We start from the raw sequence: 27,420 nt of genomic DNA on the forward strand, positions 1-27,420 counted from the left end.
AAAATTTACTAACATCCATATATACCACATATACTGCTCTACCTTCATCAATTTGTCTTGTCACTTCCTCAAAGAATTCATCAGGCTTGTGAGGCAGGACCTGCCTCAAACAAAGTCATGCTTACTAACTCTAATCAGACTCTGCTTTTCCAAATGCTCACAGATCTTGTTTCTAAGAATCCTGTCTAAAAGGTTGCCCCACCACTCATGTATATGTTTCCTCTTCTATCCCTGATTAACCCTACCCTCACTCTTGTCATTCTCCTGTTCTTCACATATAGAACGCTTTGGGGTTTTCCTTAATCCTACTTGCCAACACCCTGTCATGTTCCCTTCTAGCTCTCCCAAGTCTGTTCTTAAGTTTCTTCCTGCCTAGATGTTCAACATCTCCATCCAACATAATTCCTTCATCCTACCATCCTTTCCCTGCCTCAATGGGACAAACCTATCCAGAATCCCTTGGTAGGTGCTTGCTTGCAGATATCCCCTTCGTGGAGGCATTCAGAGAATACTCCTGTCCTCACAGAGAGATCCTGCCCCATCTCCTGTCAGCAATGTCTGACTTGAGCCCTGGACGATCTCTGGCCTCTGGCAAAAAAAAAATAACTTCTAGCAATGTTTCTCACAGTTTTCTCCAGGTTCTAGCCTGTTGGGTCAGTCTCACATTTGGGATTATGTAAAATAGTTTAATGCTGTCCATGTCAGCTACACCACCCTTATGAATGCACTTTTAAAAAATTGATTAAAACGGTCAGATAAGACCTTTGTCCATCTGACAAAAACATGTTATCTTTGATCACTCTCAGTCTTTCCAAATGCAGTCTAAAATCTTGTCCCTCAGAAAGTTTTATCCCAATAACTTCCCCACCAGTATTGTTAAGTTTACTGGCTTGTAATTCCTTAGTTTAAACTTACTGCCCTTTTTAAATAAAGCTATTACATTTGTTATCCTCCAGTCATCTGTCACCTCAACTGTGGCCAGTGAACAGTGCCAAATAATTGTCTACTTAAGATCTGGCAGCAATACCACACCAAGTAAGTCATCATCCTGACACAGTGGTTTCAAGAAAACAACCTCTCCCTCAATGTAGAAAAACAAAGGAGCTGGTTGTGGTCTACAGGAGAAAAGGAGACAGGCTAACCCCTATTGACATCAATGGATCTGGGGTTGAAAGGATAAACGGCTTTAAATTCCTCAGCATAAACATCACCGAGGATCTCATATGATCTGTACATACCAGCTCTGTGGTGAAAAAGGCACAATAGTGCTCCTTTCACCTCAGACAGTTGAAGAAATTTGGTGTGGGCCCCCAAATCCTAAGGACTTTCTACAGGGGCAAAATTGAGAGTATCCTGACTGGCTGCATCACTGCCTGGTATGGGAACTGTACTTCCCTCAATTGCAGGACTCTGCAAAGCATGATGCGGACAGCCCAGCGCATCTGTGGATGTGAACTTCCCATGATTCAGGATATTTACAGCAACAGGTGCGTAAAAAGGGCCTGAAGGATCATTGGGGACCCAAGTCACCCCAACCACAAACTGTTCCAGTTGCTACTATCTGGGAAACGGTACAGCAGAATTAAAGCCAGGACCAACAGGTTCCAGAACAGCTTCTTCTTCAAAGCCATTAGAATGAAGTATCTGATACAATTGCATTTCTATGTTATATTGACTGTCCTGTTGTACATACTATTCATTATAAATTACTATAAATTGCACATTTAGATGGAGACGTAACGTAAAGATTGTTACTCCTCATGCATATGGAGGATGTAAGTAATAAAGTCAATTCAATTCAATATGTTGTATGCTGACAACTGCTAGAACATCAATAGAGAATGCCTCACTGAAGTTAGCATTGTAGCACTACACTAGGCAACCTGCCAATGCTGTTCTGTGAACCTTGTAATTGAGTTCTCACTCTTTATGTGTCATTATGAAGACACACATAACTTTAATGCCCAAAATAATAGAGCAGAAAATGTTCTAGGTCTTGTGCTCAACAATAGAGTAGCTTCAATATTTAAATACGGTACATCTTGAACTGATGGTCTTGTAACATGTGTAGTCACATGAAGCCTGCAACAAATTGGTAATGAATAAAAAAGAGTGTGAGTCTTTATCACATTTTTGTGACTAATTCGGAACCTTAACACTCGCTATCTCTTCAAGTTATGGGTAACTTTTCTGACAGAGTACAAAAAGGACGCAAGTTGAAGAGTGAGTCAGATTCTAATGTAAAGTGCAAACTAGCACAGTAGCAATGACACTTGAGTCATGCAGCACACAATAAAGTTCATTTTGATCTGCATAAATAATCACCTATTTGTGAAGGCCCAACCTCATAATTCAAATGTCATTCAAGATAAGGATCAAAGGCCGCTTGCTTTCAGCTTGTGGCATGAATAGCAATCACTACTTACCTTCTTAAAATGATAAGCATTACCATTAAATAATATAAAGCAGCAGCAACAGGAAACCCATAGAGATATTATCCTAGAGAATATTAATCTGAAACCAGACACTGCTTGTCAGGGTGGGACTGAAATACGTAAATGAATCTTGAGGCCTAATTATAACATACAGCATTATATCAGGAGTTCACCACCTAGGGTCCACGGACCCCTTGCTTAATGGTATTGGTCCATAGCATAAAAAGGGTTGGGAACCCCTGCACTATACTTATCAAGAAAATTATAAGATGTGGACTTGTTAACATAATCTGACCTCTACCCAGAGCCAATGAAATAGGCTCACCCCCTGATGGTCTGCCGTCAAAATTCATTCAAGACGGAATGGGAAGGAGGTTAAACTGCCCCAGCGCCAAAAGATAAATCTTACCACTTATGTTTCGTGGGGCGGATTTCCACAAAGTAATCCTGATTGTCAGCTCTAACTCTCATGGAGAGCCTGGAGAAACCCTGAAAAATATTTAACAATGACACAGCACAGAGATGTCCTTCACTTTAAAAAATCAGTATATTCCAAATGATGATATTCTAAACTTGCGTTTTCTTCATCCTTCTTATCAGCCCAAGCTTGCCTTCCCCACATTTGTTAGGGTCAATTTAATTAGCCCTTATTCTTATCATCAATTGACATTCTCATGGGCCCAGTGCCAACAACAAAACTGTTTTAAGGAATCAGTTTTCTTCCAGAGTGACTTCATGTTCCTTTGATAGTTCTTAAACAGAGGAAGGTGCAGATTATTCTCAACATTGCAAATTCATTTCAACCTAGTTTGACCTTTTATTTTAAAAGGTAACAATGTTGCTGAGAAATCAGATCTATTAGAGCCTTTTCTTGGCATAAATCACAAATAGAAGGGATTTCTCCAGGGATAGATCACACCATTCTGGGTGAACTTCTGTCCATTGAGTACTTGTTCAATTCACCTTAGTGATCTGAAATTTTTTCAACCATTATAACACATGGGGCTAATAGTTTCCTTCTTGCCATCCTACTAAACCAAACATTTTTCAGGTGATCTAAGGAAAAATTCTTTTTACTCAGATATATGGTTGAAATTTAGAACAGAAGAGGTGGTGGAGAAAGAGACTCATAAGAATTTTTTAGACAAGTAATTGAATCACCAAGGCATGGGAGGTTTTGGGCCAAATGCTGGTCGATGCAATTAGTGTAGATGGGTACTTGATAGTTGCCATGGGCATCGTGTATCAAAAGCCTTTTTTATGTGTTGTATGACTCTATAAATATAACATAATGCAAGCTGCTCAAACGTTTTCCAAAGTTCTTATTATGTAAACTATCCAACTATCCAATTAACCAATTTCCCCCGGGATCGATAAAGAATGACTACGACTATGACTATAAAAACGCAAACAACAGGAATTCTGCAGATGCTGGAAATTCAAGCAACACACATCAAAGTTGCTGGTGAACGCAGCAGGCCAGGCAGCATCTGTAGGAAGAGGTGCAGTCGACGTTTCAGGCCGAGACCCTTCGTCAGGACTAACTGAAGGAAGAGTGAGTAAGGGATTTGAAAGTTGGAGGGGGAGGGGGAGATCCAAAATGATAGGAGAAGGCAGGAGGGGGAGGGATGGAGCCAAGAGCTGGACAGGTGATAGGCAAAAGGGATATGAGAGGATCATGGGACAGGAGGCCCGAGAAGAAAGACAAGGAGGGGGGGAGACCCAGAGGATAGGCAAGGCGTATATTCAGAGGGACAGAGGGAGAAAAAGGAGAGTGAGAGAAAGAATGTGTGTATAAAAATAAGTAACAGATGGGGTACGAGGGGGTGGTGGGGCATCAGCGGAAGTTAGAGAAGTCGATGTTCATGCCATCAGGTTGGAGGCTACCCAGACGGAATATAAGGTGTTGTTCCTCCAACCTGAGTGTGGCTTCATCTTTACAGTAGAGGGGCCATGGATAGACATGTCAGTGAGGGAATGGGATGTGGAATTAAAATGTGCGGCCACTGGGAGATCCTGCTTTCTCTGGCAGACAGAGTGTAGATGTTCAGCAAAGCGGTCTCCCAGTCTGCGTCGGGTCACGCCAATATATAGAAGGCCACATCGGGAGCACCGGACGCAGTATATCACCCCAGCAGACTCACAGGTTGCCTCACCTGGAAGGACTGTTTGGGGCTCTGAATGGTGGTAAGGGAGGAAGTGTAAGGGCATGTGTAGCACTCGTTCCGCTTACACGGATAAGTGCCAGGAGGGAGATCAGTGGGGAGGGATGGGGGGACAAATGGACAAGGGAGTTGCATAGGGAGCGATCCCTGCGGAATGCAGGGGGGGGAGGGAAAGATGTGCTTAGTGGTGGGATCCCGTTGGAGGTGGCGGAAGTTACAGAGAATAATATGTTGGACCCGGAGGCTGGTGGGGTGGTAGGTGAGGACCAGGGGAACCCTATTCCTGGTGAGGCTGGTGGGGTGGTAGGTGAGGACCAGGGGAACTCTATTCCTGGTGAGGCTGGTGGGGTGGTAGGTGAGGACCAGGGGAACTCTATTCCTGGTGAGGCTGGTGGGGTGGTAGGTGAGGACCAGGGGAATCCTATTCCTAGTGCTCACCTACCACCCCACCAGCCTCACCAGGAATAGAGTTCCCCTGGTCCTCACCTACCACCTCACCAGCCTCCGGGTCCAACATATTATTCTCCGTAACTTCCACCACCTCCAACAGGATCCCACCACTAAGCACATCTTTCCCTCCCCCCCCCGCATTCCGCAGGGATCGCTCCCTACACAACTCCCTTGTCCATTCGTCCCCCCCATCCCTCCCCACTGATCTCCCTCCTGGCACTTATCCGTGTAAGCGGAACAAGTGCTACACATGCCCTTACACTTCCTCCCTTACCACCATTCAGTGCCCCAAACAGTCCTCCCAGGTGAGGCAACACTTCACCTGTGAGTCGGCTGGGGTGATATACTGCGTCCGGTGCTCCCGATGTGGCCTTTTATATATTGGCGAGACCCGACGCAGACTGGGAGACCGCTTTGCTGAACACCTACGCTCTGTCCGCCAGAGAAAGCAGGATCTCCCAGTGGCCACACATTTTAATTCCACATCCCATTCCCATTCTGACATGTCTATCCACGGCCTCCTCTACTGTAAAGATGAAGCCACACTCAGGTTGGAGGAACAACACCTTATATTCCGTCTGGGTAGCCTCCAACCTGATGGCATGAACATCGACTTCTCTAACTTCCGCTAAGGCCCCACCTCCCCCTCGTACCCCATCTGTTACTTATTTTTATATACACATTCTTTCTCTCACTCTCCTTTTTCTCCCTCTGTCCCTCTGAATATACCCCTTGCTCATCCTCTGGGTCCCCCCCCCCGTCTTTCTTCCCAGACCTCCTGTCCCATGATCCTCTCATATCCCTTTTGCCTATCATCTGTCCAGCTCTTGGCTCCATCCCTCCCCCTCCTGTCTTCTCCTATCATTTTGGATCTCCCCCTCCCCCTCCAACTTTCAATCCCTTTCTCACTCTTCCTTCAGTTAGTCCTGACGAAGGGTCTCGGCCTGAAACGTCGACTGCACCTCTTCCTAGAGATGCTGCCTGGCCTACTGCGTTCACCAGCAACTTTTATGTGTGTTGCACGACTATGACTATGACTATAAGAATGCATTTGTCATGACATGAACGAAGTCACTGGAGAGACACTGAAGCTAGTGGATATAGAAGTGTTTATTCAACAAAAATGAGCAACGGGCATCCTATTGAGACACTCTTGGAAGAACAAGCCTGCTTGACTCAATATTATATGACATTTTGATATGCTAAAGATCAAAGGTAACAGCAAGACAATGCTATAGTTACAATGTACCTACAATGCTTCTTTTGAATTAAATATAGTTTTCAAACTCCTCCTTCCTCACACCCACACTTCAGACAAAGTAGTATTTGTCTGAACAACGTGAACAACAGGAATTCTGCAGATGCTAGAAATTCAAGCATCACACATCAAAGTTGCTGGTGAACGCAGCAGGCCAGGCAGCATCTCTAGGAAGAGGCGCAGTCGACGTTTCAGGCCAAGACCTTTGTCCTGACGAAGGGTCTCGGCCTGAAACGTCGACTGCGCCTCTTCCTAGAGATGCTGCCCGGTTTGTCTGAACAAATTAGCTGTTAAAATTAGTACTTGCAAGAAACCATAACTTCAGAATACATTCTAAGACATTTTCCAGCATTTAGTTCTAGAGTTACACATCTACGGGGTGCTCATTGCTGACACCTGACTCCATCATTGGAGATGTCATAGAGCAATGATAAGTCGCTCATGGTGGATCAAGGACCTTTAGTTAAGAGGAAAAGATATTCCCAGCAGTAAGAAGCCCACTCCAACGAAATCTTTAGAGATACGTAATGTTCTTGGACCTTTATTATAAGCAAAGTATTTGCAATTTAAAGAGTTTGCAAAACCGAGATATGTGATATTCTGCAGGGAGACCCTTGGCAGATCTCTCTCAGGTCTCCCCACCTGCTGTTTAATGCAGTTTGCTGAGGCCACTCATGCACTCAATGTGCAAGGAAAGTGTGAAAAGGCACTGGGATTTTACAGCATTGCTGCCTTTCCACAAGTGCAGGCGTGCATCGGCTGCCCTCCTCTGTGCATGTGAGCTCCCTTCAGTAGTTTGATCTCTTTTCTCAACAGAATACTCCTCCCACAATTATCAGATTCTTCGGATAGTACGGGTAATGTTTCTAGGAAGACACCTGATATATTGATCCTAGGGGAATCACACTGGCATATTATCTCTGCATACAGCAATACCCGAAGGGAGGGATGGTGGGAGGGGGCAGAGGGTAATCCTCATTTTAAGTGACCTCACACCAATTCACAATCCTACCAAAGGTGCTGAGTGCCAATTCAACGAAAGCATTTAAAATCACAGAAAAATTGCAGGTATGACCATCAGATCAAGGAGCAGAATGATGCTATTCGGCCCATCGAGCGTGCTCCGCCATACCATCATGGCTGATTTATCATCCCTTTCAACCCCATTATTCTGTCTTCTCTCCATAAGCTTTAATGCCCTTACTAATCAAGAACCTATCAACTTACTCTTTAAATATACCCAATGGCTTGGCCTCCTCCACCGCCTGTGGTAATGAATTCCACAGACTCACCACATTCTAGCTAAAAACCTCTGTTCTAATGGGACGTCTGATCAGTAATATTTGAGTAATATCGTAAATGTATTGTTTGATTAAGTATTCTTTGTTGTACAAATAATTAATTATGGTTATATGTACATGAATGGCATACATCACCATGCCACCAGTCATACACGCGCACCTCGCTTAAAGTATAAACGGAACTAAGACCTGTTCCTGGGTTCCTGTCTTTTTGCTTTCAATTAGTTTTATGCTTTGGAGTTTCAAGACATAACAACATCCTTCTATTCTGAGGCCCCTAAATATGGGCAACAACCTCTCCATGTCCACTCTATTTTGACCTTTCAATATTCAATAGGATCCCCCCCCCCCATTCTTCTAAACTCTGGAAAGTACAGGTCCAGGGCCATCAAATGGGTCCAGAATATTCTGAAGGGCGAGGGCGAGCAGCCAGTTGTCTTGGTACATGTTGGTACTAATGACATAGATAGGACAAGGGAGGAGGTCCGGAAGAGAGGTTTCTTGGAGTTAGGAAGGAAGCTGACGAGCAGGACCTCCAGGGTAGTAATCTCGGGATTGCTTCCTGCGCCACGTGCTAGCGAGAGCAAGAATAATAGGATCAAGCAGATGAACGCGCGGCTGAGAGACTGGTGCAGGGGGCAGGGCTTCAGATTCTTGGATCATTGGGATCTCTTCTGGGGGAAGTATGACCTGTTCAAAAAGGACAGGTTACACCTGAACCCGAAAGGGGACCAATATCCTGGCGGGAGGGTTTAATAGAGCTGTTAGGGAGGGTTTAAACTAATTGGGCAGGGGGATAGGAACCAGAATGACAGAGCTGAGGAAGGGGAAAACAGAAATAAATCTAAGATAGTGAGCAGTAAAGATGTCAGGAAAGACAGGCAGGTGATGGGGCAAACTTGTAGCCATTGGGATGAGTTGCAGTGTAATCAAAGCGAAAAGAACCAAATACTGGTCTTAATGTGTTGTACTTAAATGCACGCAGCTTAAGGAATAAGGTGGATGATCTTGTCGTACAGCTACAGATTGGCAGGTATGATATTGTGGCCATCACTGAGACATGGCTAAAGGATGTATGTCTCTGGGAGCTGAACGTCCAAGGATACATGGTGTATCGGAAGGATAGGAAGGTAGGCAGAGGGGGAGGCGTGGCTTTATTGGTAAGAAATGATATTAAATCATTAGAAAGAGGTGACATAGGATCGGAAGGTGCAGAATCTTTATGGGTTGAGCTAAGAAATCGCAAGGATAAAAGGACCCTGATGGCAGTTATTTATAAGTGTAGCCCCCCGACCACCCTCAGGGTCGCTCGGCTCGCTGTCGTCTAGGGAAACAGCCTCGGCCCCACCAAACTGGGTAATTAGTTTGTGTGGATGCTGTGTGATGTACCCCACCCCACCCAAATAACAGACAATACACCAGATACAATAAATGATTTACAGTTTATAGATATTACTGGAACTATGTAATTAATAGAGAATAAAAGATAAAAGGAAATAAAAGGCATCACACTTATCAAAGTTCAAATCTCTTCGTGCACAAAACAGATGGAGTTCAGGACCCTTCTTCTTCACCCTGCGACCCCTCGGACCACCTCGACCGGCCGCCTGGGACCAATAACGGTGGTCGACCAGACGCTCCACACGAGTCCGTCTCCGTCTCCCCTGCTCGGGGTCCAACCCTGTTAGCGGACTCACAGCACCTGGTCCATCCTCTGTCTCTGTCTCCCACCTTCTGCCTCCAAAACCCTGCTCATACAAATCTTCCAGATACACCAAAATCATAACAACCATCCCAATTGATTCGTAACATCCTCTTATCACCCCCGAACCCACAACAAGTGTCTAGCTGGAGACTTTCTCAGCATTTAACATAACAAAGAAGCATTCCCGAGTATAACATAACGAAGAAGCCATTTTAATTAGCCTACGACACCAACATAAGAGACGAAACCCCCTTACACTGTCCCCCCACCAAACAAAGTCATGTCCTCATGACTTCTAAATAACTCGCCAACCAGTCCTGCAGACACCCAACACACACATACACAGATACACACAGTGACAATGCTCCCCAAACAGTGGACCTTACTCCCGTCCCACGGGCGTTACATAGGCCAACCTATCTGGGAGCTTCTTAACCCTCCGAGACCTCCGTACCCCTCACCTATAACCAAAAGGCTCACACACTACTAGGGATACCTTGGACCTGCTTGCCAACTCCTCCCTCACTCAGGCCACCATTACAGCTCGGAGCCTCCTGTGCCGTGTCCGAGGCCCCACCTCTCGTCCTTCCTGATCCTGCCGTAACTCAGACTGCCCACAGCTAGCCCTCGCCACTACACCTGACTCAGTGGGAGAAGGGCCAAAGGTCTCTTCCTCAATCACGGGGAAGTTAGCGAAAGGCAGCATGTACCACATGTCCAGCACATCATCCTTTGAATCTGTATCCTTCCTCATTCCCTCGATCGTTAGCTGCTGTTTAAGTTTCTCCAAACTGAAACATTTAGCCAGGGCTACCCCTTCAGCCTCCTGTAGTCGAGACGTCAGCTTCTTCGGGGACTCCTTCAACTTTCACCACAGCTTCAGCAGTTCTGACTCAGGGTTCTTGGCCATCTCCATCTGGGATGCAGTTACCCCACCAGCTTCTTCCACCCTGACCTGAAAAGCAGCAGTTAAAGGATGTTCAGCCTCCAGTTTTTTCTTCCTGATGACGTCTTCCAGGTCAACTTTCAGATTTTCCACTTCATTTAAACTCGCGATAGTCATCTTCAGATTCCTTTCAAGCGTCCGCCTCTCTTTTCCGAGATCTGTCCTTCATTTCTTCACCTCCTCGGGAGTGTAGTCAAACTCCCTTCCCTGGGCTCTTGGTTTTCTGTTGGCCTCAGTCAGAACACTTCCTTGATCTTCCCCAACTTGTAAGTCTTCCAATCTTTTCTGAATCAACGTCTTGAGTTTCTGCTGATCGCTTCGAAGGAGGGTCATTGTTTCTTCTTGGTGGATTAATTCATCAGTACATGACCGCAGTGTCGGCTTGGAATTCCGTTGCTCCTTCTCCATGTTGACGAGCGTGAATTCCAAGTTTGCAATGGTCGTCACTCAAGTGCGGCACTCAGTCTCCGGCCGGCATTTCTGAGCACTCAGTTCAGTGGTGCAAATCCCCTCTTCCCTGTGTCTCATTCAGATTGACGACCTGGGTTTCCATCCCCAGGTCCACCACCGTCTGTTCCAACACCAGGAAGTTCAACTGGTATGTCGGGTCATTTTTCTCACATTGCACCAAACTCCTCCAGCCAAAAACACCTCCACATTTGACACTTCACTTCTGTCGCCCAGGCTCAGCCACTCGCCTCGCTTCATAGTCCCCCCAGGTGAATCCAAGCTCTAGGCGGTCATCCACATACGCCAAAACTCCACACACCTTCACTTCCCCCATGGTCTTCCTCATGCCCCGCGGGAAGGATGCAGGGGCTCCGGATATGCCCTTGGGCATCTTTTCGGATCGGAAGAATCCTAGGAAACTAGTAACAGCCGTCTTCGGCTCGACAGCCGCACTCCTCGGGATCTGGCAACATCCACTCCTCAGATCCAGCACATTAAACCACGTCGCATAATCCGCATACACGCTGCCTTCATCTTCCACGGCGCCAGGGTCCTGCTGCCATGACCTGTCTCTCACTGAGGTGTCTTCAGCGGTCAACTCCCCTCCCTCGTGGTAGTTCGGAGCATCTACTAAGAGGATCTCACCCTCAGCTACTTTCCCCAAGTCGTACCACCGCTGGGTCTCGCTTAAATTTAGTACTGGCTCAAGGCTGCTACACACGTCCTCAGAAGCAACTCGACACGCTGGGTGCCCAGACAATGCCCCCATGTACTCCAGGGTCACTAACCAATCATCGTCTTCTGGATAATTACTGGCACTGGTACCCAAAATCTCTGGTGCCCTTTCAGTTGTCAAGGGTAAATGCTTCAGACACCAGTTGTAAAACGAACTGTACAACAACTTGACCTGTGCCCCAGGGTCGAGGATGGCTTTAGCATCGCTTCCCTCTATCCGTAATGACACGTTGGGGCGTGGTCCCTCTAAGCCTTCAGGAATAGGGTCTTCTCCTTTCGGAAGTTCATTGGTACATTGCTGGGAATGTGCTCCCCCAGAGACCCCAAGCCGTTCCCCCCACTGGGCCTCCACTAAGTTTCCCAACACCCCTCTGATCAGCTGAACAACTGAAGGAGGGGCTGATCCCCTGAAATGATCCCCCTGGCACTGCAAGCAATTTAGCCGCCCTTCTAGCCAGAGAAGACACACTGCAAACTTTCCCCCCTCTTTCAAATAACTGACAGCTGTCACTGCGGTGTAAGTGAACCTGACAGCTCTAACACCGTCACCAGCCTGCCTACTCAAACTTTCAACCAATCCCTGTCGCTCTCCCTCAACCAAGCACTGCCACTCATCTAACAACTGAGAGATCCACTCCGCCCACGTCTCGCACGTCTCCGCCCCTCTTGGGGTGGACACTATCCCAAATGCCAGGCAAAGCCTGCCAGAGTTAGAACATTTATTCACACACACTACCTCCAAATCAGACCACTCTTTCCTCTCTCTCCCAACAGCATGGACAGCCCTGAGTTCCACCTCCAACTCGACAATGCCAGCCTGAACACGAACGAAGACCGCACCCACCACGCATCCAGCAATAACCAGCAAATAACCCACAGAGACACACATTACTGATTTAAAAAGGGCAACCACACAGCATACCAGTAGATCCAATACCGGACGAGCCCCCACAATGTAGCCCACCTGGCCACCCTCAGGGTCGCTCAGCTCGCTGTCGTCTAGGGAAACAGCCTCGGCCCCGCCAAACTGGGTAAATAGTTTGTGTGGATGCTGTGTGATGTACCCCACCCCGCCCAAATAACAGACAATACACCAGATATGATTAAATGATTTACAGTTTATAGATATTACTGGAACTATACAATTAATAGAGAATAAAACATAAAAGGAAAATAAAAGGCGCCACACTTATCAAAGTACAATCCCTTCGTGCACAAACAGTTGGAGCTCAGGACACCTTCTTCTTCACCCTTGGACCACCTCAACCGGCTGCCTGGGACCAACAACGGTGGTCGACCAGACGCTCCACACGAGTCCATCTCCGTCTCCCCTCCTCGGCGAACGCCCCACTCGGGGTCCAACCCTGTTAGCGGACTCACAGCACTTGGTCCATCCTCTGTCTCTCTCTCTCGCCTTCTGCCTCCAAAATCCCGTGCATGCAAATCTTCCAGATACACCAAAATCATAACAACTATCCCAATTGGTTTGTAACATCCTCTTATCACCCCCGAACCCAAACAAGTGTCTAGCTAGAGACTTTCTCAGCATTTAACATAACAAAGAAGCATTCCCGAGTATAACATAACGAAGTAGCCATTTTAATTAGCCTACGACACCAACATAAGAGACGAAACCCCCTTACATAAGCCTCCAAACAGCTGCAGTGATGTGGACTACAAATTACAACAGGAAATAGAAACGGCTTGTCAGAAGGGCAGTGTTTTGATAATTGTGGGGGATTTTAACATGCGAATGGATTGGGAAAATCAGGTCGGCACTGGATCTCAAGAGAGAGAATTTGTAGAGTGTCTGCGAGATGGCTTTTTAGAACAGCTTGTTGTTGAGCCCACTAGGGGATCGGCTGTACTGGATTGGGTATTGTATAATAAACCGGAGGTGATTAGAGAGATTGAGGTGAAGGAACCCTTAGGAGGCAGTGATCATAACATGATTGAGTTCACTGTGAAATTTGAAAAAGAGAAGCCGAAATCTTATGTGTCGGTATTTCAGTGGAGTAAAGGAAATTAAAGTGACATGAGAGAGGAACTGGCCAAAGTTGACTGGAAAGGGACACTGGCGGGAAAGACAGCAGAACAGCAGTGGCTGGAGTTTATGCGAGAAGTGAAGAAGGTGCAAGACAGGTATATTCCAAAAAAGAAGAAATTTTCGAATGGAAAAAGGATGCAACTGTGGCTGACAAGAGAAGTCAAAGTCAAAGTTAAAGCAAAGGAGAGGGCATACAAGGAAGCAAAAATTAGTGGGAAGACAGAGGATTGGGAAGTTTTTAAAAGCTTACAAAAGGAAACTAAAAGGTCATTAAGAGGAAAAAGATTAACTATGAAAGAAAGCTAGCAAATAATATCAAAGAGGATACTAAAAGCTTTTTCAAGCATATAAAGAGTAAAAGACAGGTGAGAGTAGATATAGGACCAATAGAAAATGATGCTGGAGAAATTGTAATGGGAGATAAGGAGATGGCAGAGGAATTGAACGAGTATTTTGCATCAGTCTTCACTGAGGAAGACATCAGCAGTATACCGGACACTCAAGGGTGGCACAGAAGAGAAGTATGCGCAGTCACAATTACGACAGAGAAAGTACTCAGGAAGCTGAATAGTCTAAAGGTAGATAAATCCCCCGGACCAGATGGAATGCACCCTCGTGTTCTGAAGGAAGTAGCTGTGGAGATTGCGGAGGCATTAGCAATGATCTTTCAAAAGTCGATAGATTCTGGCATGGTTCCGGAGGACTGGAAGATTGCAAATGTCACTCTGCTATTTAAGAAGGGGGGCGAGGAAGCAAAAAAGGAAATTATAGACCTGTTAGCTTGACATCGGTGGTTGGGAAGTTGTTGGAGTCGATTGTCAAGGATGAGGTTACAGAGTACCTGGAGGCATATGACAAGATATGGAGAACTCAGCATGGATTCCTTAAAGGAAAATCCTGCCTGACAAACCTATTGCAATTTTTTGAGAAAATTACAAGTAGGCTAGGCAAGGAAGATACAGTGTATGTTGTATATTTGGATTTTCAGAAGGCCTTTGACAAGGTGCCACACATGAGGCTACTTAACAAGATAAGAGCCCATGGAATTACGGGAAAGTTACATATATGGATAAAGCATTGGCTGATTGGCAGGAAATAGAGAGTGGGAATAAAGGGATCCTATTCTGGTTGGCTGCTGGTTACCAGTGGTGTTCCACAGGGGTCTGTGTCGGGGCCACTTCTTTTTACATTGTACGTCAACGATTTGGATTATGGAATAGATGGCTTTGTGGCTAAGTTTGCTGACAATACGAAGATGGGGGGGGCAGTAGTGCTGAGGATACAGAGAGTCTGCAGAGAGACTTGGATAGATTGGAAGAAGTGGCAAATAAAATACACTGTTGGAAAGTGTATGGTTATGCACTTTGGCAGAAGAAATAAACGGGCAAACTATTATTTAAATGGGGAGATAATCCAAAGTTCTGAGATGCAACGGGACTTGGGAGTCCTCGTACAGGATACCCTTAAGGTTAACCTTCAGGTTGAGTCAGTGGTGAAGAAGGCGAATGCAATGTTGGCATTCATTTCTAGAGGAATAGAGTATAGGAGCAGGGATATGATGTTGAGGCTCTATAAGGTGCTGGTGAGACCTCACTTGGAGTATTGTGGGCAGTTTTGGTCTCTTTATTTAAGAAAGGATGTGCTGACGTTGGAGAGGGTACAGAAAAGATTCACTACTCACAACACGCTGGAAGAACTCAGCAGGTCGGGCAGCATCCGTGGAAAAGATCGGTTGACGTTTCGGGCCGGAACCCTTCGTCAGGACTGTAGAGGGAAGGGGCAGAGGCCCTATGAAGAAGGTGGGAGGAGGGTGGGAAGGAGAAGGCTGGTAGGTTCCAGGTGAAAAACCAGTAAGGGGAAAGATAAAGGGGTGGGGGAGGGGAGGCAAGGAGGTGATAGGCAGGAAAAGTGAAGGAGGAATAGGGGAAAACACAATGGGTAGTAGAAGGAGGCAGAACCATGAGGGAGGTGTTAGGCAGCTGGGGGAGGAGGCAGAGTGAAATAGGGGTAGGGGAAGGGAGGGGGAGGGAATCTAGAGAAGATTCACTAGAATGATTCCAGGAATGAGGGAGTTAACATATGAGGAATGTTTGTCCGCTCTTGGACTGTATTCCTTGGAGTTTAGAAGCATGAGGAGCGACCTCCTAGAAACATTTCAAATGTCGAAAGGCATGGACAGAGTGGATGTGGCAAAGTTGTTTCCCACGATGGGGGAGTCTAGTACAAGAGAGTGTGACTTAAGGATTGAAGGGTGCCCATTCAGAACAGAAATGCGAAGAAATTTTTTTAGCCAGAGGGTGGAAAATCTATGGAATTTGTTGACATGGGCGGCAGTGGAGGCTAAGTCATTGGGTGTATTTAAAGTAGAGATTGATAGGTATCTGAGTAGCCAGGGCATCAAAGGTTATGGTGAGAAGACGGGGGAGTGGGACTAAATGGGAGAATGGATCAGCTTATGATAAAATGGCGGAGCAGACTCGATGGGCCGAATGGCCGACTTCTGCTCCTTTGTCTTATGGTCTTATGGTCTAAATGCGTTTCATCATTAGCTCTTTCATTGCCGAGATCATTCTCATGAACCTCCTCTGGACCTTCTCCAGCCCATCCTTTCCTTACACAAGAGGCCCAAACCTGCACACAATACTCCAATGGCTTATAAATCCCCAGAATTACATCCTTGCCTTTATATTCCACTCCTTTCAAAATGAATGCTAACATTGCATTTGCCTTCCTTTCCTGCAAGTTAACCTGCAGGGAATCCCACACATGAAATGCAGGAAACCTGAAATAAAGACAAAATTGCTGGATGCATTCAGCATGTCAGCATAGCCTCTGCAGAAAGAGAAAGGGAATTAGTATTTCAGGATGAAAACCTTTATTCAGGGGATTCTGATGAAGGGTTTTTGACCAAAACTTTATTTCAGTTTCTCATTCCTCAGTTGCTGTCTGACCTTCTAAGTGCTTCCTGAATATTATGTTTTTATTTCAAGTACCAGAATGACAACTCCACTCATCTTCTAAAAATGATATCCTGCAACCTTCATCAGACTGGGGGTGCTCCTCAGTACACACACACAGCTGGCGAGGAGCCCTCATCACTGGATACTGAACAACATTGTCAACTAAAGGAACAGCAAGATGCAGACCCAAAGCTTGAGGGTCAAGAGGCACAAGTTGAATATTACCAAGAGGAGGAGAAGCTGGAGGGGAAGAACGAAAACCAGGGATGTCCTGGCAGAATTGCATCAGCCTCACCTCCCAGGAAAGCAGTTGAAGGAGGTATTGCCTGCATGGGTAATAATGGACAACAAATTTTTTTCAGAAGTGCTGCTTCCTCAGAATTTTGTGTTTATTATTTATGATAGAGCGTTTGAAGCTGAACACAAATATAATTTCAGACTACTGTACTTGTATCATGTAGGAATTTGGAGAAACAAGAAATTAACTTTTATTGAATATCATGTGCTTAATGCATAATGTTGCTGACACATTACAATAGTTCAACTAAGCTAAATATGTTTAGTTGATGATTTTTGTTTGTACTCAGTGTCTGAGCTTCTCTCTTAAGTGTCCAACAATAATCAGCTAGGATTGATGGATTCCATTTGCTCTGATACCATTTCTCCATGATGGCAATGTCCTGGTGAAACCTTTTATCATGCTCTTCACTGACAGTGCCAAGATTTGTAGGGAAAAAGTCTAAATGGGAATGTAGAAAATGAATCTTTAGTGACATGTTTCACTTCATGCTCTTTTTGTATACTTGAAGCATGATGTCAACCAGCTGTATGTAATTTGGTGCTCTGTAGTTGCCAAGAAATTTTTCAACAACATCCTTGAATGCCTTCCATGTGATTTTCTCCAGTCCCACTGGAAGTTCTTTGAATTGCCTGTCATTGATGATTTGTTTGAATTGTGGACCAACAAACAAGCCTTCCTTAATCTTGGCATCAGCTATTCTGGGAAATAGCTGATTCAATTATCGAAATCCTTCACGGAAATGTATGACTTTTCTAAAACTTGTCCTGCCATGCAGCATCCGCCCTGCATAAGCATGCCCAGGCAGGACTGGACAATCAGAATCAAGTTTATTATCACTAGCATGTGTCCTGAAATTTGCTAACTTAGCAGCAGCAGTTCAATGCAATACATGATAATACCAAAAGAAATAATAAATAAGTAAATCATTTACAGCAAGTATATATATGTATATTGACTAGATTAAAAGTACAAAAGCAGAAATAATATATATGAAAAAAGTGGGGTAGTATTCATGGATTCAATGTCCATTTAGGAATGATATGCAAGAAGGGAAGAAGCTGCTCCTGAATCACTAAGTGTGTGCCTTCAGGCTTCTCTTCCTCCTCCCTGACAGTGAAAATGAGATGAGGGCATGCCCTAGGTGATAGAGTCTTTAATAACACTGGACAACAAAGGTTTTACTTCCTGAATACCTTTAGGTGTATCTTATGAATTTTGGGCTACTGATCATGAAAATCACCATGAAATTTCCCTATCACGCACCATTTTTAATAAACTTATGTTTATTATTTCAATTCATAATCCAAGTCAATTAAAATGTTGCTTATGATGTAAGCTGCAAAGTTTCCTATCTTGTCCAGACATGCTTGGCCATGCTTAGGTGGCGTGGTTGCTGCATGGCAGGACAGGTTTTAGTAATAATTATTGGGTTCAGGACTGTAAGAATGGAATTTGCTATCACCAGGCACAAAAATTTCTATGAAAGATTTTGATATTTGAGGCAGTTGCTTCCCAGAATAACTGATGCCAAGATTAAGGGAAGCATTTTTGTTGGTCCACAAATCAAACAGGTCATCAATGACAGGCAATTTGAAGAATTTCTAGTTGGACCGGAGAGAATCACATGGAAGGCATTCAAGGAAGTTGTTGAAATTTTTCTCGGCATCTACGGAGCACCAAACTACATGCAGCTGGTTGAAAGCATGCTTCAAGCAATAAAACCATGAAATGCAACATGTCACTAAAGATTCATTTTCTACAATCCCATTTAGACTTCTTCCCTGCAAATCTTGGTGCTGTTAGTGACGAGCATGGTGAAAGGTTTCACCAGGACATTGCGGTCATGGGGAAAAGATACCAGGGCAACTGGAATCCATCAATGTTGGTGAATTATTGTTGGACACTTAAGCGAGAAGCCTCAGACACTGAGTACAAATGAAAATCATTAACAAAATATTTTTAACTCAGTTGAACTATTGCAAAGCATCAGCACTATTATGCAATTAAACACATTATATTCAATAAAAGTTAATTTGTTGTTTCTCCAAATTCCTACGTGATACAAGTAGTCTGACATTATATTTGTGTTCATCTTCAAGCAGTCTGTCATCAAAAAAAATTCTGAGGAAGCAACACTTTTGAAAAAATTTCTTGTCCAGTGTAATGGGCGCCGCCTTTCTGAGACACTGCTCCTTGAAGATGTCTTGTGTACCATGAAGGCTAGTACCCAAGATGGAGCTGACTAATTTTATGACTTACTGTAGCTTCTTTTGGTCCTGTGCAGTAACCAACCCCACCTCACCTACCCCCCCCCCCACCATGCCAGACAGTGATGCAGCCTGTCAGAATGCTCTCCACAGTACATCTATAGAAGTTTTTGAGTGTTTTCGTTGACAAAACTAACCTCTTCAAACTCCTAGTGAAATACAGCTGCTGTCTTGCCTTCTTTATAGCTGCATCAAATTGTTGTGACCAGATTAGATCCTCAGAGGTCTTGATGTCCAGGAACTTAAAATTGCTCACTCTCTCCACTTCTGATCCCTCTATGAGGATTGGTTTGTTTTCCCTTGTTTTATCCTTCTTGGAGTCCACAAGCAGCTCTTTCATCTTACTGACATTGCCACACAGTCATGGGCATAGAGAGAGTAGAACAATGGGCTAAGCACACACCCCTGAGGTGCGCCAGTATTGATCATCAGTAAGGAGGAGATATTACCACCAATCCACACAGATTGTGATCTTCCAGTTAGGAAGTCAAGGATCCAATTGCAGAGGGAGGTACAGAGGCCCAGGTTCTATAAATCAATCAAGGTAGAAAACTTTTCAGCTTACATTGTGGGCAACATTTTAATTGTCTTGACTTATGAAATGAAGTAATAAATCAAAGGTTTCAAAGGTTCAAAGTTACACTTAATGTCAGAGAAATGTATACAATATACATCCTGAAATGTTTTTTCTTAGCAACCATTTACAAAAACAGAGGAGTGCTCCAAAGAATGAATGACAATTAAATGTTAGAACCCCAAAGTGCCCCCCACCTCCCCTCCCTCCCACACATGAGCAGCAGTGAGAAGCAATCCCCCCCTCCCCCCACCGGCAAAAAAAGCATCAGCACCACCACTGAGCACTCAAGCGTGAGCCAAGCATAGCAAAGACACAGACTTGAAGTTACCCCAAAGACTTCGAGGTTCACCTGGTATACGACATACCAGGCTCTCTCTGTCCCTAATAAGGGAGAAAAAGATGTCTCTGTTTTCACAGCAAGCGGGGAGACATAACAAACAACTCGTTGTTTTACACTGTTAGAAGTCTGATACATCGCTTTTTTTTTAGCTCTGTGCCCAAAGATCTGGGTAGATTTTCCGACTGCCCCGACGACACACGGATCTCCTGCCATGATACCAACCTTCAACCCACCCGTCTCCAGAGCCCCGAGATTCTAGGCCTCCAAAGTTGAGCCAAACTCTTAGGCCGAGTCCTTGGCATGCCAAACAAAAACAACTGGTTATGAAACCCCGAGAGCGGGTCCCATTCCTGCAAAGAACCATAGTCAGCGTGTAACTCCAGGTCATTGTCTTCAAAATAACCCTGAAAGGGAAAAATAAAGATATTAAAGATGGAAATAGAGGTGTTTCCGAAGATGCAAGTAAAGGAGTCGCTGTTTAGCGCCATCATCACTCCGCTCTTCCTCCAATTATATATAGGCAATTTCTAAAATAAAGTGTGTGATTTTCATGATCAGCAACCCAAAATGTATAAGGTATACTCAAAGGTATTCAGGAAACAAAATCTTTGGTATTTAGTGTAATTAGAGATCCCTCCTACAGAATGTTTTTCAGACAAAGTCTGTTCACAAGATGATCATTGACAAGCTATATAATAACCTACACACTCCAGTTCTTAACTCCAACACAATTCAGCAGCAAGCAACTGAGGGTGATGAGATGAAATCTTACACGAATTTTGACAGCATTGCCTGCAGAGACCATATCGTGTCAATGAACAAATATATTATTGAATCAGCTTACGCTAGCTATTTTCTCTTGTGCGTGTTTCCCCCGACATGTGAAATTCATTTCTGTACTGTTCGATGAGTGAGATGAAGTAACTAGAGCTACCCGCTGCTTGTCATTTCCTATAATCACCATAGTGCATCTCCCATCCTACTCTAGCAGCACACAGGACCTTTCTCACTAATCTCTTTCAATAGTTCCTTCTCGCCGGCAGCTTCTGATTACTCCTGCGTAGGTACATTGTGTGTTTCTAGTGTTTCAGAGGGGACTGTGCGTTTAAGATGTGAGATTGGTGTAAATTAAATGTCAGCAGATGCACTAAATTTTATTTCAGTTTTTGTTCACCTGCATGAACTTAGACAAAATATAAATATAAACACATAGGGCCTTACATTGTTATTACAGCCACATCTCTTTCCTTTCACATATGGGTTTATTTTTGTACTAACAAAACATACTCGGAGAGTTCACAGGGCTTCATGAGAGAATGGTGACTCTTTCCCAAGAGTTTCCATGATACATGGGACTAAGCTGGGCATTGTGATTGTCCATTTCCTGTCAAATAAACAGAGACAGGTGGTAGAAATGTGTGATTGCTGAGTCATTATGTTGGCATAGATATTGGCAGAGGCAACCTATCAGAATTGAATTCCTGATCTGTTGCACCACCTAGTGGTAGAACTGAAAGTGTTGCATAAAATAAACACCCCAATATAAAATCAGTATCTGGGAAAATAGACATAATTGTTATGTGTAAATTATACGTAACAGAGGTTTCACCCAGAAATAATTGCATCAATGATAACTTCACTGAATGCAAATCTGACCTGAATCTACAACCTTCATGCTCACTGTCCAGGACTCTTTTACAACTAACGTTCTCAGTATTATTTTGTTTATTTGACCAGTTTGGCTCCTTTTGCACACTGGCTGGTTGCAGTCCTTGTTTATGCTTTTTTTTGTAGATTCAGTAGTATTTCTTTATTTTTCGTGCAAGTGTCTGCATTATATACATGGTAACATATACATACTTTGATAACAAATTTTATTTACTGAGACACACGGGGGAATATGCCCTTCCAACCTTTCAAGCCGCACCTCCCAGAAATCCCACTGATTTAACCCTATTCTAATCATGGGACAAGTTACAATGACCAATTACCCTACCAACTGTTACGTCTTTGAACTGTGGGAGGAAACGCACGGGGTCATGAGGAGAACGAACAAATTCATTACAGATAGCAGCAGAAAATGCACGTGGGTCGCCTGTACTGTAAAGCATTGTGGAACTATGGTGCTGGTCCATTGACCTTGATTTACTTTGAACTTCAAATATTTTTCCCCAGGTGAGACTGTAGCCATACAAAAACTCACCAGAGATTTCTCTAATGATTTACCTTAGCTCAACTGACATTTGCCCAGCATCGTTTGTGCGCCTGATGCAGGTCGCACAGCACTGGTTTCTTCCACTGCTGGTGGAAACTGAAGCAGATACGGAGAACCTATGACAGTCACAATTCTGACAATGGTCACACATTGGACAGGGATCAGAAATGAAGATGGCTATGAAAGTGTCTGCACTGTCTCATTAATGCTTTTGTAAATAGAATTTTCTAGTCTCTGATATATATATATATATATCTCTGATGCTTTTTTTATTGGTCACTGATGCTTCATTAAAATCAGTACTGAGTTGCCTATTTCATGATCAACCCACACTTCAGAGTGACTTAGGCAATCACAGCATACGAGTTGATCAGCTAGTCACGGATGCATAGATACTCTGGGAACAACCATATTTTCCTTTCCCTTTATGGCAGCCTTTCCTGAAGCTGCACTGTGGCCTAGCTAGGGAGAGTTCCTTAGGCATTGTCTTACTCCAAGTGGTCTGTACAGTAATGGTACTAGAGCTGCAAGCTCTTCATGCACCTCTTGTACAGATCCCATTTTAATCATGTTTGAGGCCACAAAATGTCACAGCACTGTTTTCAATTTTTTTTTTGCCTAATTTCAGTTGGGAACATTGGAACGGTTATGTTTATTGCTCCAAAAGAGGGAAAATCCTAATATTGTTTTAGGAAGTCCTATAAAGATTGCAATCTTCTGATGTGATACTCCCAGAAACACATATTTAATCATGTCATTTTCCCAATGTGCTATACATTCAATCTCCATTGATCAGTTGAGCATCTCATGACTGCCAGCACTTGACTTTGCAGCTACAATCTTGTCACTTTTACTTTTGCAAAAGCACAACAAAAGCAACACTCTTCCACCAATTGGAAAGTACTGCTAATTCAAGAATGGACATAGAGTGGTGGAAGAAATCTGGTATCGTACTCCAAAAACCCAGCAAGCAACCGTTTCTGTAAACCTTTGGTGGATGAAGCAGGACAGGCTAGTGGAGAACATCTCCTGAAAAAGAAATGTCCTTCACGCAAATTCATCAGCCAGATCTCTGTATGGAGATGTGGAATTGTTGAATGCTTGCGCTCATGGGAGCCCTGCAAGTTTGGCAAATGCTGTGCCATTCCTTACCTGCTCCCGTGAACTGAAGTAAAAGTAGATGAAGTCCTCTCTCTTTGACAGAGAGCTTGGGTGGCATGTCTAATGCAGCAGTGAGCAGCAAACTATATGATGCAAATGGACTGGTTGCAGCCTGTGATGATCCTGAAATTAGGAGGCAGAAAGTGAATGTGATCTTGACTTAAATGGAAAAAGCAATTTAGGCCAGTATTTGAGGTTATGTGTCTAGATCACAATGAGGATATTATTGGTGAACCCTAGCCTACATTTAAATGCTGATGTTCAGAGGTGTCTAGCAATGGGCATTGGTTTTATTCACAGTTTCCCACTATTACCAGTGATGTTTGTAATGCAAGGAATATATTAAATGCAGACATTTCCCATAAAGTTCAAAGTAAATTTATTATCAAAGGACATATATGTCACCACATACAACTCCGAGATTCATTTTCTTGTGGGTATGCTCAATGAAACCATAATAGAATAATAACCATAATAAAATCAATGAAACACTAATTTGGGGGTTCTACCAGTGTACAAATACAAGAAGAAAGAAGTAATAATAATAATTAAGTAAGCAATAAATATCAAGAACGTGAAATAAAGAGTACTTGAAAGTGAGTCCATAGGTTATGGAAAAATTTCAATGATGGGTCTAGTGAAGTTATCCCCTTTGGTTCAAGAACCTGATGGTTAAGGAGTAATAACTATTCCTAAACCTGGTGGTGTGAGTCCTGAGGCTCGTGCACCTTCTTCCTGATGGCAGCAGCAAGATGAGAGCATGTCCTGGGTGGTAGGGGTCTCTGATGATGGATGCAGCTTTCCTGCAACAATGTTTCATGTAGATGTGCTCAATGCTGGGGAGGGCTTTACCCATGGTGGATTGGGCTGCTGTATATCCATTATTTTTTGTAGGATTTTCCATTCAAAGGCATTGGTGTTTCCATACCAGGCTGTGATACAACCAGTCAATATACTCTCCACTGCAGATCTGAAAAAGTTTGCCAAAGTTTTAGATGTCATAGTAAATCTTTGCAAATGCCTAAGGAAGTCAAGGCTCTGCCATTCTTTCTTTGTAATTGCACTTCCACACTGCGCCTCCAAAATAATAACACCAAGTAATTTAAAGTTGCTGAACCTCTATTGAATACCGGCTCATGGACCTGCAGTTTCCTTCTCCTAAAGTCAATAATCAACTCTTTGGTCTTCCTGAGTAAGAGCTTGTAGTTAAGGCTCCACTCAGCCAGATTTTCAGTCTCCCTCCTGTATGCTGATTCTTCACAACATTTAATTTGGCCCATGACTGTGGTGTCCTCAGCAAACTTGAATATGGCATTGGAGCTGTGCTTAGCCACACAGCCATAAGTGAGCAGAGCAGGGAGCTATGCACACAGCCCTGTGGTTCACCTGTGCTGATGGAGATCGTGGAGGGGGTATTGTTGCCAATCCGAACTGACTGGGGTCTGCAAGTGAGGAAATCAAGGATCCAATTGCACAAGGAGGTATTGGCCAAGGTCTTGATGCTTATTGATTAGTTTTGAGGGGAGGATGGTATTGCATGCTGAGCTGTCAGAGATAAAGAGCATCCTGATGTACGCATCTTTGCTGTCCAGATGAAGCAGGGTTGAGTAAAGAGCCAACGAGATGACATCTACTGTGGACCTGGTGCTCTGGTAGGCAAATTGGAGTGGATTCAAGAGGTTTCTCAGGCAGGAGTTGATATGTTTCATCACCAACCTCTCAAAGCATTTCATCACAGTGGATTTAAGTGCTACTGCACGATAGTCATTGAGGCAGGTCACCACGTTCTTCTTAGGGACCGGTATAATTGAAGCCTGTTTGAAGCAGCTGGGTACCTCAGACTGCTGAGGCAAGAGGTTAAGTATCTCAGTGAACACTCCAGTCAGTTGATCAGCACAGGTTTTCAGTACTAGCCAGGTATCCCATCTGGGCCGAATGCTTTTCATGGGGCTCACCCTTCTGAAAGATGCTCGCATATTGGCATCAAAGACTAAATTCACAGAATTATCAGGGGTTGTGAGAGTTCATGATGGTTCCTCCATATTTTTACGGTCAAAGCGAGCATAGAAGACATTGAGCTCATCTGGAAGCAAAGCCCTGTTGTTGTCTATGTTGCTTGATTTTACTCTATAAGAGATGAAAGTATTCAAGTCCTATCACAATTGGGTGGCCTTAATGATGAATGCCGCCCTTCTGAGGCACTGCTCCTTGAAGAAGTCCTGGGTACTACATGATGGAGCTGACAAAATTTACAACTCCCTGCAGCTTACTTCAACCCTCTGCAGTAGCACACCCCCCTCAAATACCAGACAATGATGCAGCCAGTTAGAGTGCTCTCCACAGTACATTTGCAAGACATCTTGATGACATACCAAATCTCCTCAAACACCTATGAAAATATACCTACTGTCTTGCCTTCTCTCCCTGCCTTGGGGCTCACTGCCTCAGGTCCACAGACCTCTTGCTTAATGACATTGGGCTATGGCAGAAAAAAGGTCAGGAACCCATGCTCTTTGCTTTCCCTGTATATCACCCATCAAATAACAAGTTGTTTGGGAAGTGACTGGAATTTGATCTGACTGTTAATTTACAGCTAATGTCTACATAGCCCTTTCCCTTTAGTGCAGATGGAAAGAAGCATTGTTCCATACTGCCTTTTAGTCGAAGCTCTATTTGACAGCCTTCTTCCACCAATCCATGTGCCAACTCCTTTAGCTATTTCATCAGATCAAGTGATAGGAGACAAAGGATAAATTTAAAAACTAGTTTTCCAGTATCATGTTTATGTATACATTGAAATTCAAATATGAGACGAATTCCACTGCTTTTTAATTGTGCTCCTAAACAGGAGTATTTCCTTGTGGTATTATGTTATTGATGTTGGTTTATTATCCCAAGAACCTCATGGTAAATAGCATGCCCATATGATCAAGTAACTCACCCATTATCTTAATGTACTAAAAGTATGATAAATATTAATTTTAAAATGTATTTGCAAGTTTGCTGGACTGTTAAACATACAGAAATTGTGGCTAATAGTTTATTTCACTGACAATGAACCATGAGTTAGAAGCAAGCATTTGACATGTTAGACTGAAACTGCCAATCACACCTGAATAAAAGTATCTTCATCCTTCAAATGTAGGACCTGGTCAGTGACCTTAAAGAGGGATTGTCTGGACATTTCAAAGAAGTAATGGTAGGACTGATGTACCCAGCAGCTTTCTTCGATGCTCATGAACTGAGGCATGCAATGAAGGTACTGTGATAAAACCTCTGCAACTTTGTATTAAGGATATTGTTGTCTGATTCTTCTAAAAGCACTTGATTTATTTCGTAGCACATTTACACGGGAAAGTTAATGTTGGCCTTAGGGTTTGTGTGGAAAGATGAGATAAGATAAAGCAACAACATTGTTTTTAAATTACTAATTAAAATGTTTTTTACACTGTAATTATTTATGCTCCAAATAATTTCCTTGTGTATCTTGAAGGTAATTAGATCAGCCTTCACAGCCAATTATTCCATAATTTCATTTATATTATATATGTAGAATTTAGCAAGTTTTGTGTACTGCATGGGAAAGGTGTATGTATGAACATGGGAGTTACAGGAAGGAGGAAGTTCTAGAAGAAGCACCCATTTCCACTTTAGGAGAAAAAGGGCCTGCAATACATCTTTGTATTTTGAGAAGGAGAGGCGATTCCATAAACCGCTGAACTTCGACAGTTTCAGAATCAAATTATTTTAATAATGCAATGACTTTACAATCTTTTCAACTTCAACTAAAATACTACATATATATGTTGTGACTGAAGTAGACTGAGATACACAGAAACTAACTAGAAAATATAAAAGCCTTTATTCACATTGCACAGCTTCAGGAGAGAGAATCTAAGAGAATCTCACTCTCCTGACACAATGATTATACTTCATCAACAGAAAGTTAACAGTAAACAATTAACTACAGTTTCAATTGCTATCATCATCTACATCAGCGGTCCCCAACCACCGGGCCGTGGACTGGTACCGGGCCGTAAAGCATGTGCTACAGGGCCGCGAGGAAGCGATATGATTTGATGATATGTCAGCTGCACCTTTCCTCAT

The 27,420-nt window shown here is 43.7% G+C and overlaps 1 protein-coding gene across 1 annotated transcript in view; it reads left to right on the plus strand.

Annotated features, from left to right (window-relative positions):
* LOC140197069 (annexin A10-like) overlaps nt 1–27,420 on the plus strand; it is a 118,033-nt gene that overhangs the window by 46,545 nt on the left and 44,068 nt on the right. The window contains exon 5 of the mRNA XM_072256988.1: nt 26,459–26,572. Within this exon, the coding sequence (XP_072113089.1) occupies nt 26,459–26,572 (114 nt within the window). The remainder of the gene's footprint in view (nt 1–26,458; nt 26,573–27,420) is intronic.

This window comes from Mobula birostris, chromosome 4, assembly GCF_030028105.1.
Source record: "Mobula birostris isolate sMobBir1 chromosome 4, sMobBir1.hap1, whole genome shotgun sequence".
NCBI classification, from domain to species: domain Eukaryota; kingdom Metazoa; phylum Chordata; class Chondrichthyes; order Myliobatiformes; family Myliobatidae; genus Mobula; species Mobula birostris.